General features: G+C 39.2%; 1 protein-coding gene across 1 annotated transcript in view; it reads right to left on the bottom strand.

The window, feature by feature from the left end:
• Fras1 (Fraser extracellular matrix complex subunit 1) overlaps positions 1-15422 on the bottom strand; it is a 452968-nt gene that overhangs the window by 244673 nt on the left and 192873 nt on the right. Inside the window, exons 11-15 of the mRNA XM_013020100.1 lie at positions 13500-13589; positions 10843-10878; positions 8993-9140; positions 7301-7444; positions 5517-5651 (exon numbers count right to left, since the gene is read on the bottom strand). Coding sequence (XP_012875554.1) covers positions 5517-5651; positions 7301-7444; positions 8993-9140; positions 10843-10878; positions 13500-13589 — 553 coding nt within the window. The remainder of the gene's footprint in view (positions 1-5516; positions 5652-7300; positions 7445-8992; positions 9141-10842; positions 10879-13499; positions 13590-15422) is intronic.

Below are 15422 nucleotides of genomic sequence, written 5' to 3'. Positions count from 1 at the left end.
AGGCAGCTGATATGAAGCAGGGATTTGAATGGGCACATACTGTAGTCCATAATTACATTATTTAGCTTAACCAACTTCAAGATGGAGCAATAAGATTGCTGTGTGTGCACAGTTTTATGCACAGGTGTGTATATGTGAACATTGCCAAACTCAAGAGGAAAGGGAAATGATAAGGGTCCCTAAAGATGAGGTATTTGGTAGGACTCAGTATCTTGTTTTGTGAGTGAGTGAGTGTGTGTGTGTGTGTGTGTGTGTGTGTGTGTGTGTGTGCTTGCATGCACACACCAATACTGAGCCTAGAACCCAAGATCTGAGCATTGTCCCTTAGTTTTTTCTCTCAGTGTTGGCACTCTACTACTTCTGGCTTTTGGATTAATGGGAAATAAGAGTCTCATGAACTTTCCTGCCTGAGCTAGCTTTAAACACCCAGATGTCAGCTTCCTGAGCAGCTAGGATTACAGGTGTGAGCCACAAGCACCTCACTTCTCTGTGTCTTCTTTTATCCCTTCTGGCTTACCTGCAAGAATACTTTTGTTCAAGAGCCAAAACTATGCTATTTGATTGTGTCTTATTTTTTATTTTGCCTTATATTCAACAATACTAGTAAGCATGAATATGAAACAGGTGATTTCTCTTAATTAGCTTTCTTGGCATAATGTTCACTTTCTTTGGGTTTTGATGGGTCAATAAAGTAGAGAATTATCCCAGTCATAGCATAAATGACCCTGCCAAAAGAAATCAATCCAGAAAACCTTGTTGTTAACATAAAATGGCAGGCTCCTTTTTGAAAAGTTTAGCACGTATTGGAAGAACATGGGCTGACTGACAGACTTCCAAGGTCAGTAGTGACAAGTAAACAAAACCAGTCCAAACACAAGTAAACAACAAACATTCCAATTCTGAGAAAGCTTATTTGCAAAGATAATTTGGGTAGTCCCAGTGCCAAGATGGTAGATGGAAGTTAATCACATATCTAGCTTTAATTTTTAAGATCACTCTGTCTTTCCCCACCCCCTTTTCTCTCTTTCCTTTTGCTCTGTGTTTTTGCTCCTTATTTTATGCATAAAAATGCAACCAGCCTGAACTAAAGCAAATTGGTTTAATTCCCTAGAGGGAACACGAACAAATTTTCCCAGCAACTTTCTACTAGAAGCGTTTGTGTGGGGGTATGTGAATGGAATGTGAAGCAGGCTGCCACGTAACCCAGTAATCCAATGAAACATTACCCATTGCAAAATCTCCTAAAATAACATTAGCATCACCAATTAAAACACTGGGCATGGGAGAAAGCAAAAGGGCTAAAGAAAAAGGAAAGAAAAAAATGTACATGTGCAAAGAGTGTGTTGTGCGAGGTGGAGATGGGATATAGGAAAGAGGACAATTTAGGAGGAATTAATTCCATGTTAAGGGAAATCTGTCACAGAAGTGCTGGCAGGAGGTCTTTCTGATGGGGTAGAATAAAGGAATACAAAATACGTTCAATAATTTCATCAAATTGAAATTTCAGCAGTTTACCTAAATTGCCCAGCCATTAGACACTTACAGAAGTGTTTATAGTTGTCTGCGTTGAGTCTGTCTCAAAACGATGGGCAAATAGAATACAATACACTGTCAACATTAAGAGTTCTTTTTTTCATCGTTTATGGCTGAGACTTCTTGGAAGCACTGGTGGATCAAGAACTATCCAGGAGAAAAATTTGGAAAAAATTATATTAAGTGAAGTAAGCCAGGCCCAAAGAAACATAGGTCCCATGGTTTCCCTTATTTGCAATAGCTAGTATATGTGTGAGTCAAGAGGAAAAGGTCAGATAATGTGATGTTAAGAGAATGAACCCTTAGATATGTATTTTAATGTTTTTTTCTTTCATACATGTGTTTCTAACACATTTATAAGATTACTTCTTTGTTGCTTTGTATGTCCCTCCCCCACAGTATAACCCCTGCTTTCACTATATTTGATGTCAGTATAACTTGGGGAGGAGATGGGGAAAAACAAGTCGTTTAAGGATACAGGTGGATCTGATGCAACAATGAGAAGTACAAGTTGTCATGTCCAAAACGAGCTTTACAACGTCGGTGTGGGTGGGTAGGGGGTGGGGGGGAGGGGAAGGATTGGGATTGGGATTGGGAGGGGGGAGGCTGGGAAGGGATGTGAAGGGTAAACAAAGGAGGAGGCTGCAATGCTTGGTAAGAAATGTATGCATTATCCTGCCCATGTAATTGTAACCCCTCTGTACAGTATGTTCACAAATAAAATAAAATTAAATTAAAAAAAAGAACTATCCAGGGGTAATGTGTCCATTCATTCATTCAAATAATCCTATACTTGCCCGATAAACATTGAACACTTTGTGCAGACCCTGATACTTGGGAAACAGGCTCAGAGGAAGGCTGATAAACTTCCAAGAAACCTTCTCAAACTAAATTCAGAATCTCTCCCAGCTTCTATATCCTCAACATAACTGGTTTACAGAGGCCCTTCTGTCCTCATGTTTCAGTGGGCATAAACAGTACTTTCAAGACCCTTTCCATAGTCCTAGGGGCTCTGATTCTGTCTGACCTGAAGCAGCTGCCTCTTCCCTGCTCAGGGCCTGGGAGCTCCCTCAGTTCACACAAATGATGAAGGGCAAGCACTCGTCCTCTCGAACTCTCTTCTCCCTAAATGCTTTTCCTAAGAAGCTGACCAAGGTTATGAGAGATGAGTACAACCAACTCCCTATCAGACAGGCTCACCTGCCAGTGCTCCTCACAGATCTGCCTTTCTTGTACTCTGCTATACCATAGTGACTGCAATCCCCCTGGTCCACCTGCTTCTCAGATGGACCTATTACCACACATCTGCCCCTTGGTTCCTGGAACATCTAATTATCCTTCCTCCTAAAGACAAACTTCTTTATCTTCCTTTTGTCTTTTGTTCACGGTACTTCTGCATTTAAAAAAATTCTTTGCACATCTCTTTCTTATGTTCATGATTATTATCATTATTGAAAAATTGGTCAAGCATAAACAAATTAAATTAAACTGCGACCACTCCCACCTCCAGAGGCTGTTAAAATATTAAGAATTTAAGCTAGATGTAAATTAAAACCATAAAATTAAGATATAAACATACATATACAAATCTCTTAAATTATACAGACACTAAAGTAATAAAGTTAGAGAAACATATCATTTCTCTCATGTTCTGTCTTTATTCAGCTGAATCTTTATTCAGCTTCCTCTTGCCTTATTATATAGCCAGTTCTCCTGAGGAAATATTCAAGACTTTTACTTGTTAAGTAAAAAGGTTTATTTGGCCTATGATTCTGTTGGCTTGCCAGATTCCAAGCTGCATAGTACCAGTATACTGGTAAGGAACTCCTAGCTGACCACACCTTGTAAAAGAAGCAGAAAGATAATTGAACCCTTGCATGTGGGGTGGGGCGTTCTTTTGTTGCAGCCTGTTTTTGCAGGACTAATGTAGTCTTGTGAGAGGCAGAACTCCCCAAAAACACCTTAATCCACTCATGACAGTAGAACCCCCGTGACCTAATGATCTTCTACTCAACCCCTCCTCTTTTTAAAAAAAATACGTTTTTTTATTGTAAAAATACTGTGCTGTGCAGAAGAGTTACAGATACATGAGCAAGGTAATGAATACATTTCCCATCAAGCATTGTTACCTCCTCCCTTTTCCCCTACCCTCCCTTCCCTCCCACCTCCACCACTATCCTTCCCTCCTACTCCCCCCTCCCCACCTAAATTGTAAAGTTTGTTTTTCAACATAGTATCTTGTATATCTCATTGTTACAATGGGTCAAGCTGTACCCCTATTTAAGCATTTTGTTTTTTCCCTTCCTCTCCCCAAGCTAGAGAAATGTATATACAAGATGCAGGACACCAACATCAAATACAGTGAAAACAGGGGTTCTACTGTGGGGGAGGAACATACAAAGAAACAAAAAAATCACATGGTGCATTATAAATACGTTAGGAACAATAGCAAGAAAGAAAAAAAACCACTTGTGTCCCTATCTTGGGGTTCATTTCGCTTAACATCATTGTATCTGGTCATATGTACATAGCTTTTGACCTTTTCTGCTTGTCCCAGACATATACTAGTTATTGCAAATAAGGGAAACCATAGGACCTATGTTTCTTTGGGCCTGGCTCACTTCACTTAATATGATTTTTTTCCAAGTCTTTCCATTTCCTAACAAATAGGGCAATGTCATTCTTTCTGATGGAGGCATAGAATTGCCTCGTATACATATACCACATTTTCTTGATCCATTTATCTTCTAAGGGGCATCTGGGTTGGTTCCATATCTTAGCTATGGTGAATAATGCTACAATAAACATAGTTGTGCTGGGAGCTTTAGTATGGTCTTGTTTGTGATCGTTCGGGTAAATGCCCAAAAGTGGGATTGCTGGGTCATGGGGGAGCTCTATGTGGAGTCTTTGGAGGAATCTCCCTACTATTTTCCAAAGTGGTTGAACAAGTTTACACTCCCACCAACTATGCAGTAGGGTTCCCTTCTGGCCACACCCCCTCCAGCATCTGTTGATATTAGACTTTTTGATTATAGCCATTCTAACTGGGGTAAGGTGGTATCTCAATGTTGTTTTGATTTGCATTTCTTTTATGGCTAGGGAGGTTGAGCATTTCTTCATATCTCTATTGGCAATTCTTATTTCCTCTTCAGAGAAGTCTATCTTTTAAGTCTTTAGCCCACTTATCAATCGGGCAGTTGTTTCTTTGAGGATTTGTTGTTGGGGGATTTAATTATTTGAGTTCCAGGTACATTTTAGATATGAGACCCTTGTTGGTTGTATAGCTAGTGAAGATCTTCTCCCAATCCGTGGACTTTCTATTGATCTTGCTAATTATATCCTTTGGCCATGCAGAAGCTCTGCAGCTTCATGCAATCCCATTTGTCCAACCTTTTTTTGATTGGTTGTGTTTCTGGGTCTCCACTGAGAAAATTTCAGCCTGTGCCAAGGAGACCTAGGGTTTCTCCTATTCCTTTCTGCAATGATTTCAGGGTGTCTGCTTTGATTCCGAGGTCTTTGATCCATTTGGAGCTGATTCTGGTGCAGGGTGATATATAAGGATCTAGCTTTAGTTTTCTACAAGTGATTAACCAATTTTGCCAGCACCATTTACTGAAGAGGCTGTCTTTCTTCCATTCTATTTTTTTAGCTCCCTTATCCAAGATTAGGTGGCTATAGGTTTGTGGGTTCATTTCTGGATTTTCAATTCTATTCCATTGGTCCTTAGGTCTATTCTTATGCCAGTAACAAGCTGTTTTGATTACTATGGCTTTGTAGTAGAGTTTAAAATTTTTCAACCATTCCTCTTTAAAGGTTCCATCAACATATAGGGATCCAAGCCTCCAACACATAAACTGTTTAGGGCAAATCACCTCCACCACAAAGCACTGCTACTTAGCAACCTGCTCACAGCTCCCAGTGGCCCCAGATTTCCTGATATGAGAAAGTGAGGGAGCTTCACCTGTGGCCTAGCCAGTGATTACCTGCACACGTGTGGCGATCTTGATAGAAGCTTTCCCCACAGGTGGGCACACACTGCCCGCGCTGTATCAGCAGGGGAGGCTGGCAAGATGAGCACTCCAGGCCGCTGGTGCACGTGGAGCACTCAGGCTGGCAGGCTGGCTCCAGACAAGGATGAAGAAAGAAACAAGGAATCTTTGGTTAGCTCAAAGCCACTACCCCAGTGCCGACCCTCACACAGGCTATCCCAAAGCTTTGGGCTCACAGAGAATAAGAGAGGAAGGAAAATACTGTTAACAGCCATGTGAGTAGTTCACATGAGGCGCTGTTCAAGTGTTTATACAGATGCATGCTTCATTCCCACTACAAGCCTTTTGGGGTAAGTATTATTAGCCTCATTATACCAGACAAGGAACAGGCTTCAGGAGGGAGGTTGAGTAACAAGTTGGTTTAGAAGTCTGTGATCTTTTCTTATTTATAATCCTGAATATTTTGTGTTACTCAATTTTGTTTGCAAGAATGTTCCGAAGTGACTTTCAAAAACATTGAAGATTATAAAACAAGAAAGTAAGAACAAGTAATTAACTACAAAAATAATAACGAAGGCAATCAGCTCCTACAGAGCCTTGTCTACATCCTAGACACTCACCTAGGCATGTAACAAGTACTGACAGACTTAATCCTTACAGAACCCTCTGAAGAAAGTACAGAATTACCTCCAATGAACAGATATGAAAATACAGGGAACAGAAAGGAAAACACTCCTTTTTTCAGCCTTTGTATGGCAATAGTATTTACTGATATAATAATTGGTACAACCCAGAAGGTAAAGAACTCACAGACAGTCATATCCACAGGATGATCCAAGAAAACAGGAACAGTCACTCTTAAACAGAGAATTAACCTCACCTGTCAGAGGTAAGTATGAAAGTAACAAAGATTTGACCTCAAGTACATCAAACTCTGATAGGTAAGGTCTCCTCAGATGGACAAAGATTCTGAAATGTGCCTGAACACATTCTCAATCCTCTGGTCACTCTAAAGAGATAAGCACCATTAATAATTATCTGTGTTGCCAGGTGCCAGTGGCTCACCCTAGCTACTCAGCAGTTGAGATTTGAGGATCACAGATTAAAGCCACATGGGTAGGAAACTCTGTGAGACTCTTCTCTTCAATTAACCACCAAAAAAAGCCAGAAGTGGAGCTCTGGCTCAAGTGGTAGAGCAGTAGCCTTGTGCATAAAAACACAGGAACAATGCCCAAGCCCCGAGTTCAAACCTCAGGACTGGCAAAAATGTAAAATAAAATAATTAATTAATCAGTTAACTAAATTAAATAAAAATCTGTGTGACATGGACCAAGTCTGTTTCCATTTGGTTCCACAGGAAAAACTGGCAAATTTTAGTAAATAATCTTGAAAAGTCTATGTCAGTTTCTAAAAATATAAATTTATATTCTGAATTAACTATGTGTTTTATGACATCAAGCATCCTGATGATATTACTTCCTTGAAAGTCTTCAAAAACTAAATAAAGTCAACTGACACTAACTAGCAACTGTCTAACCTCCACCCCACCTATCTCCAGAGAAGTACCAAAACAACTACAATATTTCAGAAGAAGAAGAGCCCAAGTGACTATGAGTGAAATTATGACTTCTAATGGCTTTTAGATGTTGTGCATGTCCTGCATTTGTGATCCCTTCTTTGACAAATCAAGCCTCAGGTTTGAGAACAGCCTCCTTTGTGGAATGCCTCTAATTACTATACAATCCCATCTCTAAGTTGGGTTGTCCCCAGAACCATACCTAAGCAGAGGCTGCCTGCTTGGTAAAATCCCAGACCACAGCTGTGTACACATCGGCCATTCTGTAGCAGCTTTGTAGGATCCTGGCAGAGATCGCAATGGTCTGGAGAGCGAGAGCAGGTCAAACAGTCTGGGTGGCAATGAACTAAAATCAAGGACAAAAGAAGAGAACACAGTGAAGACCATATGTTTTGGTTATATTCTCCAAAAGAAGAATTGTATGATGTTTAAGCATCATACAGTATCTGAAGCCCAAAAATCCAAATAGAACATAAGTACAATTTCAACACAAGATTCCAAATAACTACTCTGTCTGAAATGCCACTTTGTTTCTCATATCCTCAAATCAAAGCTGTCGAAAGAACAGCCTTGTTAATGGAATAACAACATTCGCCATGTGCTTTAAAACAGAATCAATAATTTATGGTATCTTAGCTTATGTTGCTCTTAAGCTCTGGCATGTATACAGAGAGTTCAGATATAAAACCTACAATACTTACTAGTAGTTGTTATCATCTTTTTAAAAATACAACCTGTTTTCCTCTTTGTCTTCAAAATCTTAATTCTTTTTCCAGTGTTTAGAACTATCACTGACATTAGTGGTAATTGTCAGCAAAGGACCATTTTCAGGTTGTAAAGTTGTCGAAGATTTAATTTTCGATGTATAATACATAATTTGCTAAATATTTGCTTTGGAAAGCCCAGAGAGCCACTTTGGGAAAGGTAACATAATTAAACCATAAAGTTGTTTTGCTTTTTCCCTCAATAAACTTGACAGTGAACCACGGTGATTAGCCAAAATAAGGAAAGTGTAACAAGAACTGCCAACAGAAAAATGTGTAGCCCGTGTATGAAAATAATTAAGAAATATGAATAGAAGAAAAAGCCACTTCTCCAAGAGAGACGAGGCTTACAGGCAAATTACTGCTCATCCAGAGCAACCCCAGTGCTTGCTAGCAATTATTAACTGGAACTAATTCAACCCCAGGTGATTTGAAAGTAGAACTGCAGAAGGCATAGATAAAATTTGCTTTTGCCAGGACTGAATGAGTCTTTAAACTCTAAAATCCCATCTGAGAGAGAACTCCAAAAGGAAGTGTCTGTTTCATAGTTCACTATAAAGAAAAAACAAAAGGCCACAACCATTTTTTTGCAATTATTCTTAGATATCAACAGTGGAAGGTAGATTCACCTTTACAAGTCTTAGAGTGTTATATTTCTGGATTTTCATAATAATTTTGCAAGCTAAAATAAGATCTATTTTATCAGCAAAGATATAGAGAGGGTCAGTGATTTGGCTAAGTTTGCCAGTTGTACAGGCAAAGATTAATTGGACTCATTAATCAGAAGAATTAAGAAACAGGGGCTGGGAAGTTGGCTCAGTGGTAGAGTGCTTGCCTTGCATGCATGAGGCCCTGGATTCGAGTCCTCAGCACCACAGAAGCAGAAAAAAGCCAGAAGTAGTGGTGTGGCTCAAGTGGTAGGGCGCTAGCCTTGAGCTGAAGAGCTGAGGGACAGTGCCCAGGCCCAGAGTTCAGCCCCCATAACTGGCAAAAAAAAAAAAGAAGAATTAAGAAACAATACCCTCCCCATTAAAAAAAGAAAGAAAACAGGATCTCTAAAGGATAAAAAGAAAATCGCTCTGAACTTTCTGACAGTAAGATCAGTAAAAGCTGTGGAATTATGCACCCACCTGCAGTGCACTCTGGACAGCACTGTCCTTTTACCACCAAGGCTAAGGTGGCCACTGGACATGGAGGACAAGAAGGCTGGTAGCACGTGACTTGAGCTCCCTGGCACTCACACACCTGGCAAGGACCATCTTCCCACTCCTCTCCTTCCTGGGTGGAACAGGAAAAAAAAAAAATAGACTGTCATGAGGAGACAAACAGAAGCATCACAGCAGAGGGAGTATCCTACGTTTAAAAGGGCAGAATTCCTCATTTTGTGTTTATAATTGGCCTTTTTTAAGACTTTCATTTTTGCTGGTACCAGAGCTTAAATGGCACCTCCTGCTCACTCAGTTTTCTTCTTCATGACTAGCACTCTACTCCTTGACCATGCCACCAGCATGGCTTTGTGCTGGTTTGTTGGAGATGGAGACTCACAGACTTGAATTGGCTATGAACCAGGTATCAGTCTCCTAAGTAGGTAGAATTATAGGAATGAACCACCAGTGAGTGCCTGGCCAAAACTGGCTGCTTTTACAAGTAAATTATCAGTCGAATGATTTTAAGCATGCTCAGAGATAAACTGTGAAAGTACCCAGGAGGAAGCAGATTATATAAGAAGCCTACAAAATGGATTTCTAAATCTATTTCCCCCTTCCCCAGGCAACAAAATAAATAGAAAGTAAAAACACTGGGGGTGGGGGGAGTACTGTGTAACTAGTGATGAGTAGGAATATTAAATATAACCTCAATAGTAACCTATGGGAAATGGTTAAAATTCTATGTTTTCTTATCACTACTCATCATGATTAGAAAGCGAGTCATTATATTTTTAAAATTAAAGCTTTTGTGGGCTCATTTCTGTAGGCTACAGATGTGTCTCGCACTAATATTCTCAGCCATGCAAATTATGGTAATATACATGAAGAGTTTGACTGAGAAATGCAAAGTGATTCTAAGAGTAATTCCCTCTTGCCCACCATCCTACTTGCCAGAAGGGAAGGGAGATACAGGGTCCCTCCCACAATGTACTGGGAGATGAGGAAGAGAAATTAACAAAAGACTAGCTTTTAAAAGAAAAGTTTCATAAAAAACATACTAAGTTCACTGAAGTTAAAAGTCTTCAGCAACCAACATGATAATGTTTAACAAAATGAATAGGACAAGCTTTAAAAGACAGAGGAATATTATCTTGAAGAAGCAGAGAAGAATTTTTTTCCACTTGGAGGCAACCTAGTTCCTTGTCCCTTACTCTTTAACATCCAAAATTATAAACTTGTTGGAAATAACTGTGCTCAGTTTTCCATATAAGCTGGGTGCCCTGGTTATGCCTGTGATTCTACTCAAGAGGCTGAAATCTGAAAATTGCAGGTCAAAGCCAGCCAGGAGGAAAATGCCATGAGATTATTATCTTCAATTAACCAGAAAAAAAGCCAGAAGAAAAAGTGTGGTAGAGTACCAGTCTTGAACAAAAAAAAGCCAAAGTTCAAAGTTCAAGCCCTAGTGCTGAGTGTGGAGGAGGAGGGGGAAAGGTATACGGATACAGATAATGTTTGGGGGAAGGAACACTTAAGCCCCAGAATCTTCTTTCCTTCACATGCTAATATATAAGAAAGTCCCCTGACAGTCAAACCTAGTTTTCTGGAGAAAGGAAAAGGATACATGTGGAAAATTATAGTTACAGAAATGTAAGATAAAAAAAGATAAGCTAAAGGAAGGAGTCAGAGTCTTAGTACTAAGATTCTTCCTTCCCGATCAGGCATCAACCGTTACTGTGAAAAATACTGAGTCGTTGTTTCCCTACAGTAGTGTATGCAAATCATTACTGAAAATTTTATAATGATCTATGAGCAAGTTAAAAATCTATACTTACTGGAATATGTTTAATTTCAGTTGCATTTGAAGACATCTAGGAACAAAGAAAAATGCATTTATTATACTACTAAAATCACCATTAGGCTGATCTACTTAATTTTTCATCATGAGATATCCATTTCCCCAAGTACCACACAAATTCATTCACTTGTGATGAATAGAGATAAAATCAGTCTGTATCAAAACCAAGAAATGCATACAAAAAGCAGATGAAAAAAACATTTAAGGGAATCGTTTTAAATTAGTCTCACTTTGCTTTTGAGAATATAGTTTCGATTCCCCTCGAGATGAAGGGCGTCACGGTCAAAGGATCAAATTTATAAGTGCAAACTGTTGAATTTTGTATGGCACCAGAGCATAATGGAGATGTATGTATACTTACTGACAACAACTTGTTTCTTTAATTCCAATGGATTTATCTCCAAAAAATGGGTGAAAAAATTATTATTATTGAGAAGATACACAACCAACATTTATAGGAAACCTTTAATTTCCTCAGTTCTGTTTTGCTGTTGTTTTAGTTATTGGCTTTTTATCTGTAGTACTGGGGATTGAACCGGGGAAAGCCACACCCCCAGTGCTTCTGCTTTCATTTTGTTTTTTCAGAGGATCTCTTGCTTTTTGCCCAAGCTATCCTCTGCCACAATCCTCCTACCTCCACCTTTTAAACAGCTGCGATTACAAACCTGTCCCCTAATACCCTAACTCTTGAAATGAGAACGACTAAATCACGAATATACTATGACAAGAACACAATAATTCCAGTGTTTTTAGCTTTCAAAATAAGAAGCAAGCACTGTTCTAAGTGTATTACTCATAGCATTTCAGTAGCCTCACAAGGCAAACATTTTTGTTACCCTTACTTTAGAAGAAGGATCAAGTTATTTGTCCAAGGAGGCAGTTCATATGTAGCAATAGTGCAGGTTTGCACTATTGACCTGGCAAACCCAGAGAACATGAAATCCTCAGAAAACACTGGCAGGCTAGGCATAATTTACCTAAATCATTCATCATTCAAGAGACTTAGTCCTAATGTTCATAAACCTATTCTGTTGGTCAACAAAAGTCGTATCTATGATCAACTGGCATATTTTTAAGAACATAAGTCTGTCAATATTGCAAAGTCCTATATGGAAAAGACAGCCTAACAATGGGGCAAATTTGGAGAGATTATGATAATTTTTTTCCTTTGGTATAATACAGTAAACAAATATAGACACAGGGAGAACTATTTGTGGAAGAGTGGAGTTTCACATCAAATCCAATGAACCAAAATCTTCTTACTTCTATGTACTAAAGAAATCTAGAACGTGGTAGTATTTTACCAGTTCCTTGGTGGACCAAGCCACCTTTTTCAAGACTACTACAAAAATCAAACTGGACCACCTACCTACAGTCTCTTTCCCTTCATTCTTCTGGCCTAAGTAACAAGGTTATCCTTGCCTTCGTCAGAATATGGCTTGCTGAGGAGATACTCCAAGCTCTCCAGCATCTACCATCTTCCTCAGGTTCTAGGCTCTTTACTAAAACTCACCTGCAAGTCCTCTTCTTCCTTTAGTTTGTTCTAGTCATACTCTTATGCTATTTCTTAAATACGCCAAATTTGCTTCATCAATGCTTTTCTATCTCCTGTTACTCTTCCTGGTATGTCTCCCCAAATATATATATATATATATCTGACTCACTCCCTCACTTCCTCCAGATGTTGCTTTGATTTCTCTGCTTTATGTAGTATTTCTCCATTTACCTTACATAAAAGTAAACTGCTGAAGGCCAGTAATCTTAGCTACTCAGCATGCTGAGATCTGAGGATCAAGGTTTGAAACCAGCCACAGTAAACAAATCCAAGAGACTAATCATCAATTAATTTGCAAAAAGCTGGCAGTGGGGCTGGAAAGGTGGCTTGGTGGTAGAGTGCTTGCCTCGCATGCATGAGGCCCACGATTCGATTCCTCAGTACCACATAAGCAGAAAAAGTCAGAAGTGGCGCCGTGGCTCAAGTGGTAGAGTGCTAGCCTTGACCTGAAGAGCTGAGAGACAGTGCCCAGGCCCAGAGTTCAGGCCCCACAACCAACAGGGGGAAAAAAAAAAGCTGGCAGTGGAGGCACAGTCAAATGATAGCGCACGAACAAGAGCACAGGGCTCTGAGTTGAAGCCCCAATACTAGCACAAAACAAAACACAAACAAGAAGAGAAGGGGGAATGGGAAGGAGAAGAAGAAAATAATCTTGCACCCAAGCTAAGTCACTTAAGCTGCTTTGTTCTCTAGGCATACTCATCAGCAGGGATTGGAGGGTTTTTTTGTTTTTTTTGTTTGTTTGTTTTTTGTTTCATGTGTGTGTGTGTGTGTGTGTGTGTGTGTGTGTATGTGTGTGTGTGAGAGACAGACAGACAGACAGATAGACAGACAGACAGACAGAGATTTGTGTCCCCACATTAAGATGTAGAATATATGGTCCATCATGACAGCAAGGCCATGCTTGTGACCTTTACTTCCTTAACTCCAATGCTGGGCACTATTCAGTAGGTACACACACAATAACATCTGTAAAACAAATGAATGGGCAAAAGAAACTAGGAGGTAAAGAAAGTCCCTTATTAAATTAACCTTAATTAGTAATGTTCAATAGTTCTCAGTTATAAGCTGATACTCACAAATGTTGCCTTTTCTTCATAAACACAATAACCATTGCTTGAAATGCATTCAGGACAGCATTTTCCATCTAGATGAATTAGTTCTTCACCCTGCAGACACAGAGTAGCGGTGTAGATATCAAATCAGCACCTCCAATAGCAGTGCTCAAGTGCCAAGAAGCACTAAATGAAGTCTCCTGACTACAATGAGCAACCTCATCTCCCCCTGTGCTGGTTTGCCAGGAAGCTTCCTCATCCTAGCAGGCCTCCAAGTACTTCCCCTTTTCTTCTCACCATATGTGCACTCTGATCCACCACAACTGCCTACCCAAGACCAGGAGCTCATACAAATAACAAAGATAATGCCATGGTCTGGAAAGATGAATCTCAGGAAGGGATCATACTATCATACATACAGAGGGTGAGAACTTGCAACTTTGGTTATTAACACTATGCCATTCAAATCAAAATTCCCCTTAAATACAAAATCAAGTATGCACAGATACACAGATGTACATCTATGCACAAATGTAGTTTCTGGCATAAAGAGTAGAAATCTAATTTGTATCTAGTATTCTGAAATCTTTACAAGTGTTAGGGAATTTGTTGTGTCTATTGAGGACAAAACAACACTTGGAGGGTATATATAGTCTTACCATTCTAACTGTCCAGTATCAATCACTTCAAAAGTGTTATTTTTGTTACAAAATAATAACTGCTTGCTCTTTAAATTTTTAAATAATTATGAATTCCACATCTTAGGCATAGTTTTTCCTTCAATCTTTCCTTCTACAGAATTTGCTATTAAAAACATGAAATGCTTGCAGTTTCTCCTGTGGGTACACTGACATCTACTACTTACAGAATAAAAAGTATTCTCTAAAGAATTTGCCATGTTATCTACTTTCTAAAGAAAGGTAATGTTTCTGTAAGAGCTTAATATTTAATTTGGAGTCTACATTACACTTAAAAGCAAGGACATCACATTAAATGAAAACTGAATGCTGTAAAGTTACATAAAGAGAATAAGCAATGATACTGTATGTTTAAAATCATGGCAATTAAAACCATTAGCTGTGTTCAGGATACTAGGGATGGATTTTTAAAATCCTTTTGTACGTTTCTTGAGTCTCCAATCTCTTGCAGAACAAATGTATACATTCTTAAATAAACTAAATCATAAGCTTCGAAAAGAAACACAGCATTACATAAACGAGTTTAACTTTTTACAGTGCATATAAAGTTATTTCAAAAAGAAAGAAGTTATATGGATTACTGTCCATCAAAATTTCCTGCCTGTCAGCAGCTGACAGAGAGCAGAGGGTGCTATAGAGATCAAACATATTTACATATAAATTGTTTTGTAAAATCTTGAAGAATCAGGTGGTAGAGAAGGCATGGCCTAGAAACCCATTGAAATTTGCTTTCAAGGCATATACAGGGATTTATATGCATGTAACCTAAGTAGCTTAGAACAATATTTTGAAGCAAGACAGAGTATATGTACGTGTATTAAAAAAAAAACAGAATGCGTGAGAGATTCCTGAGTGCTCACCACAGCACACAGACAAGAAAGGGGGCCTCTCACTCACCAATGAGCCTGGGGAACAAGGATTCAGTTTTGGTGAGGTAAGAAGTTCTAAATAGATATGCTATTTATAGATGAAAGCTGGATGCCCCAAACCACCTAAGTTCACTGTGGTGGAAAAGGAAGCCTGTTCCAACTAGCATTCCACTTTTGCTTTGAACAAAATTGTCTCATAAAGCAAATTCATTTGTTTACTTCTCTGTGTCCTCTCTCTCTCTCTCTCTTTCTCTCTCTCCCCCTCTGTCCATCCTCCCTCCCTCCCTCCCTCCCTCCCTTCTTTCCTTCCTTCCTTCCTTCCTTCCTTCCTTCCTTCCTTCCTTCCTTCCTTCCTTCCTTCCTTCCTTCCTTCCTTCCTT

Source organism: Dipodomys ordii, unplaced genomic scaffold, assembly GCF_000151885.1.
Source record: "Dipodomys ordii isolate 6190 unplaced genomic scaffold, Dord_2.0 Scaffold49, whole genome shotgun sequence".
Lineage (NCBI taxonomy): Eukaryota > Metazoa > Chordata > Mammalia > Rodentia > Heteromyidae > Dipodomys > Dipodomys ordii.
The sequence above is the reverse complement of the archived record's forward strand: the minus strand, read 5'-3'. Positions and strand labels throughout refer to the sequence as shown.